This window comes from Embiotoca jacksoni, unplaced genomic scaffold (genome assembly GCF_022577435.1).
Source record: "Embiotoca jacksoni isolate LCO1_2020_lvr unplaced genomic scaffold, fEmbJac1.0.p SCAF_11, whole genome shotgun sequence".
Taxonomy (NCBI): Eukaryota; Metazoa; Chordata; class Actinopteri; family Embiotocidae; genus Embiotoca; species Embiotoca jacksoni.
This window is the reverse complement of record NW_027185241.1, coordinates 2,466,153-2,478,293: the sequence shown is the minus strand read 5'-3', so window position 1 is coordinate 2,478,293 and position 12,141 is coordinate 2,466,153. Positions and strand designations below refer to the sequence as shown.

At 41.0% G+C, this 12,141-nt stretch overlaps 1 protein-coding gene across 4 annotated transcripts in view; it reads right to left on the bottom strand.

Moving 5' to 3' along the window:
* Window positions 1–11,933, bottom strand: part of map7d1a (MAP7 domain containing 1a) — a 42,660-nt gene extending 30,727 nt beyond the window's left edge. For all 4 annotated transcript variants that reach the window (XM_069142003.1, XM_069142017.1, XM_069142011.1 and 1 more), the window contains exon 1: window positions 11,538–11,933. In XM_069142003.1, the coding sequence (XP_068998104.1) occupies window positions 11,538–11,595 (58 nt within the window). In that variant the 5' untranslated portion in view covers window positions 11,596–11,933. The remainder of the gene's footprint in view (window positions 1–11,537) is intronic.
* Window positions 11,934–12,141: the final 208 nt, after the last annotated feature.

The following is a 12,141-nucleotide window of genomic DNA, read 5'->3' as shown; positions in this document are numbered from 1 at the left end:
AAAGTGCTTCACTCTTACCCACAACCCTATCCTGCTAAAGAGATAAGAAAAGGTGTGAATGCACTCTTAGACCACCAACAGCCAAAGGCTTTAAAATACAAGGACACGGGGTATTTTGTAAAGTCTAAATGCACAAAAACTACCTGGTAAAGAGAGTGGAACGGGAGCACATTCACATGTAAAATGCAAATGAGGCCAACAAGCGATGAGGAAACGGTATTGAGTGAGGAATCAAAAGACCAGAAAGGGAAAAGGGTTGCAACAAAAAAAACAAAAGAGAAATACGGGAAACACACAGAGAATAGATGCGCATATCATTTGGGATGGGCGGAGGGAGGGGGGGGGACTAATGAACTACCTCACTGCTTAGCCCCTAACCCATCGCCCCTTCAGCCTGTTGTGTCCCTGCAGTGCCGAATAGGGTGATGTAAGAGGGCAAGGGGGCCCAGACACACAGGAAGCGCAGTGTAAACAACAAGCACTGACTTCATGCCAGAGCAGGCCCGTGTGTGTGTGTGTGTGTGTGTGTGTGTGTGTGTGTGTGTGTGTGTGTGTGTGTGTGTGTGTGTGTGTGTGTGTGTGTGTGTGTGTGTGTGTGTGCGCGCGTGTGTGTGTGTGTGTGTGTGGATATTCAAGTTTTCAGTAGATATTACACTTTTAGTTGAAAATAGCTTAAAAAAAAAAAAAGTCATTAACCAGGGAAAGTTACTTTTAAATTGGCCTGCAGTTAATTACACTATTCTTTAATGATTTACTCTGTTGATGTTTTTAATTATTTGTACTGTGTACAAAAATGTGAAAACAAAAACAAATGTCTTCAAAACTTTCCACAGCCCCAGGTGAGATTTATTCTTAGGGTATTCAGCATTTCAAAGCCCAAAGATCTTTATTTAACAATGATTTATAAAAAAACAAAAAAAACAAAGCTGGAAATCCTCACATATGAGAATCTGGAAGAAAAGAATTAAGGGTATTTTTAAGTTGATAAACAAAGTAATTGGTTGAAAATGACTGACTTTGTGTCGTTCTGCATTAAACTGCAAACCTGGGTGATAACTTGACACCATGGCAAATTTTCTTGATTAATTAATCTCTTGGTCTCTAAAGAGTATGAAAATACTGAACAATGTCCATTGCACTTTCCCCTATCTTAAGATGACATCTTTAAACATCTTGTTCTGTTTGACCAAAACTCTCTAACCTAAATACTTTCAATTTACTATCGAACACGATCAGTAAGAGCAGAAAACAATCACAAATGAGAAGGCGGAAGTCGGAAATATTCTGTATTTTTTCCCCCCTGCAGAGTGACAAGTTACAGACTGAATGACTCCACGAAAAGAACAGGTCAAAGACACTGGATGCAGACTGGCTCATCGAGACTTCAGCTGATGTCCGCCTACTGAAGACAAAAGTGGTCCTGCATACCAACATACAAGGCTGAAGACACTTCAAGAGACGGCATTCCTTCGCTGCATGCCAATCGACCAGTGAATACTAATGTCTCTGTCAGTGACTGCACCAGCTTTCATCCCATCACCTGGCCCGGGCTGCAGACAATGCCAGGCATTTAGTTTCTGCTCTCCCCTGCGCCAGCGTATGTGCCAACGCCACCGCGCTGATGAAAGGCTTCGCTTATCTGAACGAGCAGCAGCTCCCGAGGGACCCCGCATCTGTTTCTGCCGCCGACATGCTCCGACGTAAACGGATAATAAGTAACCTAGACAGTCCGACCGGAGGAGGGAGAGAGTGCCGAGCGCCAGCGAAATGAAAGCGGTAGCCAATGACAGGAGGGGGACAAAATTTGGGCCGCACAAGCGAAACAAGTGTGCCGGTCGGTCGCTCCTGGCAACCTGCTTTACATCCCTTGTGGGGGGTTGGGAAGTGGTTTTGTGACTGTGTTTTTCCTTGTTCCCTGTCACAGTCCAGACCAGTTTTATTTAGAGTAGGACGGAGACCATTTGTAATCATGTTAAGTAGTCTGATCTTTTGGAATTTAGTCTGATGTGACCCCAATGTAACACTAATATGATTATACCACAAGCCTACTAAGTAGAAAAACAATTCTTTCCTGAGCCTTGGAAAGCAACATAGTCAAGGTTTATAACTGATGGTAATAATGGCTGGATACAGGTTTCAGTGAACAATAGAAGACTCATAGTGACACGTTCAGATTGTGATTAGAAATACACACAATGGGCTTCAATAGATTGTTGTTCGCCACAGTCCCGACGGCAGCTTCAATCCTGTACCTCGTCTGCCAATGTTTTTTTGTTTTTTTTTATGATATAGTTTGTTTCTTTTCGATATCCTATCTTTTCAATAATTGTGACTACTGCAGATTCTATCTTTCCGCAAGCGGTTCTTGTGCGTATTAAGAAATATAATCTTGCTAGCGCCACTGATTAGTCCGGTACGCAGTCACAGAGCTCGCATGACAGATCATTATTGCTACGGATTTCTTTTATCTCTATTCTCCTAATGGTCTATCTCTGCTGCAGCCTCATTTCCTTGTTTTTACATGAGTGAGAACTTACAACTATGATGAAAATGTCATTGAAAAAAAACAACTAGTGCAAGCAAAGTTAGGATTGGTCCTTCTCTGCTCTTGAACCATCTCTGGGAACAATCAAAATGTGATGGCAGTATAATTGGTGACATTTTCACGAGGAGAGCATTGTTGACATTTTGAAAGAGCCGCGGCTGCTTGTGCCCTCGTGGAGCTGTTTGTCATTCTGTTTCAATATGGTTCTTTTTGTAAACATTACCTAAAGCAAAAATCAGCCTAGGTTGCAATTTCATAACCATTCATCATGCAATTATATCCAGCAGTTATCATTAACTGGCTTTTTGTCCGCCCACATGAAAACCCAGAAGCTCTTTGCTGACAATAGGTTCCTCTTACAGGTTTCATAATCACAGGTAACTAAGAGAAGGCAAATGTCCAATCCCACGCAGATAAAATACTTCCATACACAAAAACAGCCAGTTTAAAAAAAAGAAAAAAAAGAATTGTGTTTTTTAAATAGCATTGTTTTTAGGAAACGGGCACAGAAACTGAAAATTATGGTGAAGTGGGTTAGTTAACATGACATACGGTGCAGCTGCCAAGGAACGTGCAGAGAGATGAAGATGTGTTTACACTATAAGAGGAATGCCCTTTAGCTGAACAGACCCTGGTCTAATATTAGCAGATCGGTCTGGCGACTGGAACTTTCAGACGACCAGAGCGCGTGGAGCAGTCACGTCTGGGATATTTTCAGACCCGATGGAGGTGGTAGGAACAAGCGACACGATCCAAATCAAGACTTCCCCATACTTGTCCTTCCTCTCGTATCCCAGGGAGAAGGGCGGTACAGCTGACTCATAATAAATGTAGGCTGCGGCACTGCAGCGTCGGCCCTCTTGATACGAATGTCACAGTGGGGGACACAAATGCGGAAAAGGGGTTAGAAAAAGCAAATGCCTTCCAAGTAGTACATGTGCATGTTGCACGGGCCTCCCATGCTTTTATAAAGTGAGGGGGTTAGGAGGAAGAACGGCATGTTTCCTGAGCAACATCCTGGACCTGCATTCTATCCTTTTAACTTTTGTCTTGATCTTTCAAGCTGTATCTTTTAGTTTTTTTTATGCATTATTTAAAGCACTTTTGTCTTTGTGTGCTGCACTAAATGCTGCAGCCTCGCCGCTCCTTGGTCGAATAATTAGAACAACCTCTGTTTCGTTGTCTTACTGTTTACATTCTGCTCTGGTGCAGTGATCAAATATTGATCGGATACAGATTCTGTCTGTTGAGCATTGTTTTTATTAAAGGAATAGTTTGGTGTTTTGGGAACGGATTTGCTTTTTTGCTTGGAATAAGCTTACCATAAAAACAGAAACAGGAGATAACAGCTAGCCTAGCTCTGCTTAAAGGTAGCAAAATCAGCAAACCAGCATTATCAATGCTCACCAACATATCGATCACTTTCACGCAGTTTGCTGCTTACAAAGTAACGCTGTCTTGTACCAAATCATTGTCTGTTTGCTAAAACAAACACTTCTTAACCCACCAACTAGTCGACAACAATTATGAGCTCTGACACCAGCTTTTACTTGTGCACCTCAAAAGAATCCCGGGTGGTCCTCGACAAGTCATATCTCTGAATTTCTGATCTGAATGATCAACTGTATTATATATCAAAGGGTCTTGTTGTAAGGCAAAGACCAAAAGGAGCTCAACAAGTGAAGACAGGTAATACGTCATAAACCCAGTCTTCAAAAACATTCTCCAAAAGCCAGACACATTCTCAGAGTGAAATGTGAAGTTACAAGCTTCTCATTTTAGAGGCAAATCTATTAAAAGTGCGGCACCCGGTCTTTGTTATGCGTGACTAATAACACATGTAATGGGACTATGGCAAGAGTTTAAATTGGCTTAAAGGACATCATTGTCAGATATCAGCATTTGAGTGGCATTACCTAGAACACATGGACTATTATGATTTGCACACAAACAGTCAGTCAGGGGTGGTTCAAGGGAACTCCAATCTTACCTTAATCCATGTTTTCATAGTAAACAGTCATTTTTTTTTTTTTTTTTTTTTTTAAATGCCAGGATCAAAATGAAAAATTCAGTGTTCAAGTTCAGAAACACAGTGTCATTGTGTCTGTCAAGAAGGACTCAAAACTTTCTTCAGGACTTCTCGGTCATTATTGGTGCGGATATGAATGCCATCATGTAATCCTTTACTAGATCGGTCCAGTGCACCTCCTCTGCGGATTCTTTCCTCTACAGGAGCGTTCCAGGGTCTGATAAGTGATTTCAGTCTCACAGATTTATTTAGGACCATAAACCCCTCTTCAAGGCAATACAGTTGTTATTTAAACAGGGGGGGATCATTGAATGTTTTTTAAGGAACACAACTATTTCCTTTGCTTCTAACTTAAATTGAATGAGACTAGGTGAGATAAAGTCACTTGACTTGCAGAGCCAATCATCCTGACTGAACTGAAAAATGCCATACATGGTATGAAAAAAGGCAAATCTCCTGGTTGAGGTGGAATTCCCCCCCCCCCCCTCCCTCCAGAGTTTTATCTCACTTTTTGGGAGGAGATGGGACGGTATTGTTTAGCCATGATCCATAAATCTATTGAAGTGGGTGCCTTTTTCAATTATTTGAATTCTGCTTTAATTGCCGTTTTGCCCAAACCCAATAAGAACAGCACCAAATGCAGCAATTATAGGCCATTATATATTCTTAATGCAGAAATACAAATCTTTGCTTGCATCTTGTCTTAGAACATCATATTTTAGATACGTTTACAGAATCCAGTTCCCTTTCTGGTTACAAAATTAACTTGACGAAATCGGCATTATTTCCATTAAACTCAGAATGGTTCATTACCTCAACATATTCCAATTGCCAAACAGTTTAAGTACTTAAGATGGACATATTACCAAGGATGCATTTCTCTTCATCCAAGTTACCTTCATCACCCCCAACTGATTACTGGGATAAAATCCACTCTTTGGTCTGTAAATTCATCTGGGCTGGGAAACAACCAAGCATAAAGTTGATGACTCTCAAACGCCGCAAATCAGAGGGTGGACTTTCAGTTCCTAAACATTATTTTTGGTGTTTCATTTTGAGACCACTATCAGATCGGCTTAATCCTGACTGTTACTTGCTGGAAGCCTATAGAAAGTAATTTAGCCCACCTGCATAGACTCAAAGATTTGATCTACTCTGCGGTCCATTTAAAGTGAGCTAAACTACCACTGGGCCTCATAATGACCTCCTTTTGTCAATATGGCGTCTTGCTGAGAGGAAATCCAATAGTACGTGTATATATATATATATCTCCAACTGCGATCGTCCATGAAAGCATAAGGAGTGCCGTGGAACTCGCTACCCATCCCTGGCGCTCTATACTGGACAACAAAGGACTAAAAAGAAGACTGGTTTCTCACTATATTCACTTTTCCGGATTAATTCCTATAAAACTCTCCCCATTGTGAGTGTATGGACTAAAGAGCTGGAGCACTGGACTGGAGAGGATTCACTGGACTGGAAAATGATATGGTCTTCAATTGTCCTTGCCTCTAAAAATCCAGATCAGCAGCAGATTCATTTTAACTACATTCATAGAACTTATCTCGCACCGAGGAAGAATTATCTCATGAAACGTATCTCATCCTCTAAATTGCACATTGTGCACGGATGATCTTACTTACAACCATATGTCTTGGGACTGCAAGCACGTGAAGCTCTTCGGGGACATGGTTTGTGCTATTCTATCCGATGTTATCGAAGCAGCTGTTCCGTGCTCTCCCACTGTGCTTCTCTTAAACGACACGTCTTCATTAAAATGAACTTGTATGAATAGACGAATTCTCCTTACCGACATCACTGCCACCAAAAAGATGGAAACCTCCACATACAATTACAAAAGCTCAATGGATAAACACGTATATTGTTAATGTATCATTATTAATATATTATTAATGTATTGTATTATTAATATGATATTATTATGATATTATTAATGTATCATATTATTAATATGATATTATTAATAAGGAGAGGTTAGCAAGAGTCAACGGTGCTCTAGCTGGTACTATTTCCACATGAGAAATGATTGCAGACAAAATCAAGAAATTGCTATAACTATCTTTTGTGATTGATGTCATTTGATGAACTTAGGCTTGTACTGTATACTTTAAGGAGATCAACTAGGGAGGGTTGGGGGGGTCGCCACTAGGCTCTGTTTTTTTATGGTTTTCTTTTTTGTTGTTGTTGTGGTGTGTTTCTTAATGTGTCCTTTTTGTTTTGTGTTATATCTGAACTAAAAGAAAAAGAAAACAGTTGATCACAAAAAAAAAAAAAAAAAAGGAGTCAAACATTCACAAAAGCAAACATGAACCGTGTGTGTTTGCAGTATTGACTGCGGCTTTCAGCAGCTATTTCCTGGCAGAACACTGCAGAGGCTGAGGCTTTTAATGGGAAATGCTTTCTACATTATTTGCCGCTACAGGGTGCTGGGTTAAAGAGCCACCTCTATTCCCTTCCGAGGGGTCAGTGTCTGGGCGGTGTGATTTACACCATCTGGGTGCTACAGTACGAACTGGCACTGACGTGATACCTTGTCTATGTGGAGAGTTGAGCTTTGGGGAGAGCAGTTCAATCTTTCCTATTCACAGCACTGCACGTCTGCTCTTGCTCTCTGAATCTCAGTCTTTCTTTACTCATAGTTTTAGTCTCCTTTTATTCATTTCTTAAATCTGGACTATGTGGCATTAACACGAATATCTAAAACTTGCTTCAAGTAATATTTGTTGTACAAAATGTCCATTGAGAGCCTCTACATAATAAACAACTTTTTTGTCATCCTATTGTTAGCGGAAGGGAACTATTACATGCACACCTTCAGTTTGTGGAATAGTGTACTCTAAAATACTGGATTATAAATGAAAGTGCCAACATACAAATTGAATTTGGATTATTCACAGCCTTATTGGGGGAACAGCATAGGAAGTATAGCCTTTTCATTGTCCCGACTTTCTCTATGATTCTCACACTATTCAAACCAATGTGTCGCGAACACCATCCAACACCCCTAAAGTTTAAACCCAGTTCTTTATCCCCAGTCAGTGTCTCACTCTAAATCCAGTGTCAGTGAGTACAGGGGAGCCAAAACAGCTACAAATGTGTCACTGTTTAAAAACTGAACTGTAGCTTCAAAAGCAGACCTCAATGCTGGCATGACTTCAGTCAGGTCTTTGCGCCTCAGATGTTTCTGTTCTTTTCCCTTTTCTCTCCAAACTTCGTACAGGGCTAAGTCCCGTTTTAATATGTGCTCAATGTGGGCTTTGAACACATCTGAACATGTGGAAACTGGGAAGGCTCTCTTACAGCAGCGACCCTGCCTGAAGTAGCTTCAGAAGAGTAATCCACGAGTCTGCACAAGAAAACAGTTTTATCTCGTGAACAAGTGTGTTAAATGGGGTTGAGTATCGTTTAAAGTGTTTTTATATCGGCGCAGATACCTTGACTTTGATACCGTTTCCTGAATGACAATTTTTCTCTGTGCCAATTATATAAAATCCAATTTAACAAAAGAAAAGGTACATTATTACAGTCAAAATCTTTAGTTGTCATGCAATTTAGAAGGAAAAAATGTGACCCAGGTTAAATTCTGAAGCTACAATGAGCAGGTGACCCCTAAACGCCTCACATGAACACTATCACACTCCAATTTAACATTTATTTGAAAAGAGTGAAATAAGGTGTTCCAATGTAAGATTTAAGTTGCAACTGAGTGATTTTATCTATGCGCCCCACTCCACCCCCGCCCGCCAAAGTAGAGCCAATGCGTAGTAAACGCTGTGGCTCAGATGTTGATGGGATTTACTGCTGCATAAATGGAGCCAAAGTTAATCATTTAAAATTAAAATGCGTCCGTGTGGATTTCGACAAAAGGTGTCAAAATTTGGAACCAAATTTTTCAATACTAGATGGTAACGAAGCATTTTGGTTGGTGCAATAAAAGCATAAAGGTTTGGTACCCAGCCCAAGTGGAAAGGTATCATTGTTCTCAGTTTGTTGTTTTAATCCTTTCAGCCGTGCATGGAGTGTCATTACTTCTTAAAAAGGTAACAAAGATTACATTGCCTAAGAAAAGCCGTTTGATTGACAACGTAATCTGTGATTGCAGCCACATCTGCTGAAATAATTGGATTATGTAGGATGGAGCATAGTTTGGTCTTCTTTGTGTGTACACATCATAAAATTAAAATTAGCTGTAATGCTGTGCCATTGTTTTCTCCCTCCTTCTGTGACAAAAAAAAAAAAAAAAGAGTCTGACTTTTAATTACACTGCATAAATGAAGCTTCAAATTTTCAGGCCCGCAGGAAAGCACGTTCCACAAGAATACTGATAAAAGCGTTTGAAACAGTGCTGCATGACTTTTGAAGTAAAAGTATGACGCAATATTATTGCAATTCCAAAAATATAGTACATGCAAGTCAATTACTCTGCTCATATTCGCAGACATTTAACCATTTTTTTTTTTTGGTCTTCTACAAGGCACAGTATTGCTAATGATACATTTCCCACATGAGTGGTCTGGCATGTGGGAAACTTATCTCCTGCAGGACATGAAAACATCTCCCTACGACACACACTTCCCCACCACAATGATAACAATTATTCCTGCATAAAAACAATGACTCCCCTCTGTTGTTATCAGGATCCATTATTAGGCAGTGAACCAAGTAGGGCCCGTGGGACCTAGCCCACTGTTAATTTACAAAGACAATAAAAGCTCTGAAAATGGGACACGTATTCCCCTGATTACATAACTCCTGTGGCTGAAAATACATAGCTGACTGATCCTGTTCACTACAGCCTTGACAGCCAAAGCTGCTGAATTCTCCCTCATTACACAATAGACTCAAGTCTACACTACAATCTGTCTCCCTCTCAGTCTGCTGAGGCTCTGTAATCGTCATTGTGACGCGAACTGACTTTTCTTGCTTAAAACTAAGTTTGCATTATAGCTCATTAACAATTTAAAGCATCACCTCGCTACCTTCACTTCCTCCGGTAAGAAATGATCTTATTATGAGCAGTGGAATCCCTCTTAGATGCCAGTGAAGGTGCAAGAAAGTGTAAATCTTAAAGGAAAATAAAAGATTTCCTGTTCATCTCCGCTGGTCATAGCTTATTTGTTCAGGTAGAGAGATTAAAGAGGAGGACCAGACAGAGCTGACTGTCAAAAGGGTTTAGGAAGAAGAAAGCCTGCAGAATGAAAAGGAGGATTAGAAGATCTCCAAAAGTCCTGACAGCAGATTTTCACAATGCTGCATGAAGCTTTTCAACAGCTCCAGTCCAAGAGCTGGTCTTCATGCAGGGCAGATCAAGTGAGCTCACTTGTGCCTGTATTTTTTTTTTTTTTTAACAAAAGAAGGAGACTTGTCCATCTGTCCAGATGCTTACAGGTGTTGCTTAAATATCTTGCTCATGAGATGTTCTTTATGGGCTACACATTTTTCTGAGGGAGCGGTTCCTGTCATAGGAACTTTGATTGCAAGCAAACGTTTTCAAAATTCATCCTTATCTGATAAACTTCTGAAGAAAAACATGATCTCAGTGTAACATTAAGCTCGAGTCAAATGTCGGATCATAACGTATCAGAGAAAGCTGGAAAAACAACATTTTCAATCAGCATCAGAAGGATAACAGTCTCTCTATGAGACTGTACATCACATGAAACATGAGAGAGGCCTAATATTAGTCCTTTTACTGTGAGACGACTCAACCTCCAAACTTTAGGTTTGCACTGTATATGGATTATGTTGTTCTGAGCATTTTGAAGACACTCCAGGCTACTGGTCAAGATTCCCACAATCAGGGTGGAGCACATCTCTCCTCCTGCCTGAAGCAGAGCCAAAACAAGCTGACCTCCCTCCATGACGCAGCCTGTCAAGCAGGAAGGACGGTGTTTTTTTTTGTTGTCAGAAAGAGGAGGTCGTATTGTGTGTCCCCTTCTACTTACAGAAATAAGCAGCATGTCAAATGCATGAGATTTTGGCATGGAGATTCACACATTAGCCCAAAGAGGGGTGTCTTGCAAGAATGAATCACGTCGGCACGTATCGTTTCATCTTATCTCAAGCTGAGACATTTGTTACAGCCGAATGGGAAGACGTGATATTGGCCTTGAACTGTATAATCATGGGATCTCATAGTTTGTAATTGCATATATAAATCTGTAACTAAGCCGGATCTGGCTGGAGTGTATGCAGACTCTGTAGCCTGCACTTTGGCCCTGAGGTGATCTCATTAAAATTGTCTAGATTTCAGGAGTTTGTTTATGCGCCTCTGCACCCACAGTGCACCTGCACGAGCATAAACCATTCAGTCAATTTGGAAAACAAGTGCTCGAGCAGAAAAGCGGAGACGGCAAAGGATGCCGGACAGCCTGTGACTGCATCATGTTATTAGTGAGCTAAACATAACATAAGGAGGGGGATGGGATGGGATGGGATGGGACTAGTGAGATTACCTCATCTAGCGCAAAATGTGTTATTATAACCCTCAAGGCTGAGTTCTCTGTGAAAGAAATGGCAACAGACTGTTTTAGAGGCAGACATCAAGCAGTCAGCTGGTGATCGTACCGGCGTCGTGATATTATCGTCTGCAAATTGACAAGTCACGTTTTCATCATCATTCAAATGTGCCCGGAAACTGAGGTTATTTGTGCTTCTTGACAACAAGGTTTCGATAGCTGTACGGTTTGCGGACGGTCTCCGCACCTCCTGATGAATTTTGAGTCAGAATACATCACAAATGTATTTCCGACTGCGGTGCCTTATCCCTTTACCTCTATGTATAACTCTTGTTTGTCAACCTCTAAATGGACCGGTCAACTAAATATTTTTTTTTTTATTTTTTTTTATTACAACGTGCCAAAGAACACGAATGACATTTTGCGCTCGTGCAATTTTTTTTTTTCAAACCAGACAAATTCCCGTCCACGAATAAACACTTACATGTTGCTCCTGGCAGAGTATTTCCCTCCATATCCTCTCTTTCTGTTCTTTTGTTCATTCAAACATGCGAGTTTCGTCTCTTCCTCTCTCCGGCAGTCCTCTCATTCCTCAGGCAGAATGGGGGAGAAACTTGGTCGAGTCACTCCGGTGGCCTGAACGAAACTGGGCAGGAAATCCTCCCGAGAGCTTCCAGATAGGTCAGAAATAAGACACACACAAAAAAATAAAACAAGAATCCTGCAGCCTATTGACGGAAGAGCCGGTGGCTGCGGCTGCTCCTGAGAAGGATAAGAGGTGTCCGAGGGAATTTGGGAGAAAGACTGCTTGGAGGAGGAGGAAGAGGAGAAGGAGGAGGAGGAGGAGGGAGAGAAGTTTCTCACTCTCCGACACACCACAGCTGATGCGCTGCTCGTGCGGATGATCCCTCACTGGTCTCCGGATCGGACTGTACCATTACCAAAATGGGGTACAGCGGACTTTTGGGGGTGTTGTTTGTTGCTAGACTAAACATTATGGAAAACGCATGCATATACTGCTAAATTCCAGTCTTTCTATATTATAATATTATGGCAAAAGTCATCAACAACAGTTATACGTTTTTTTT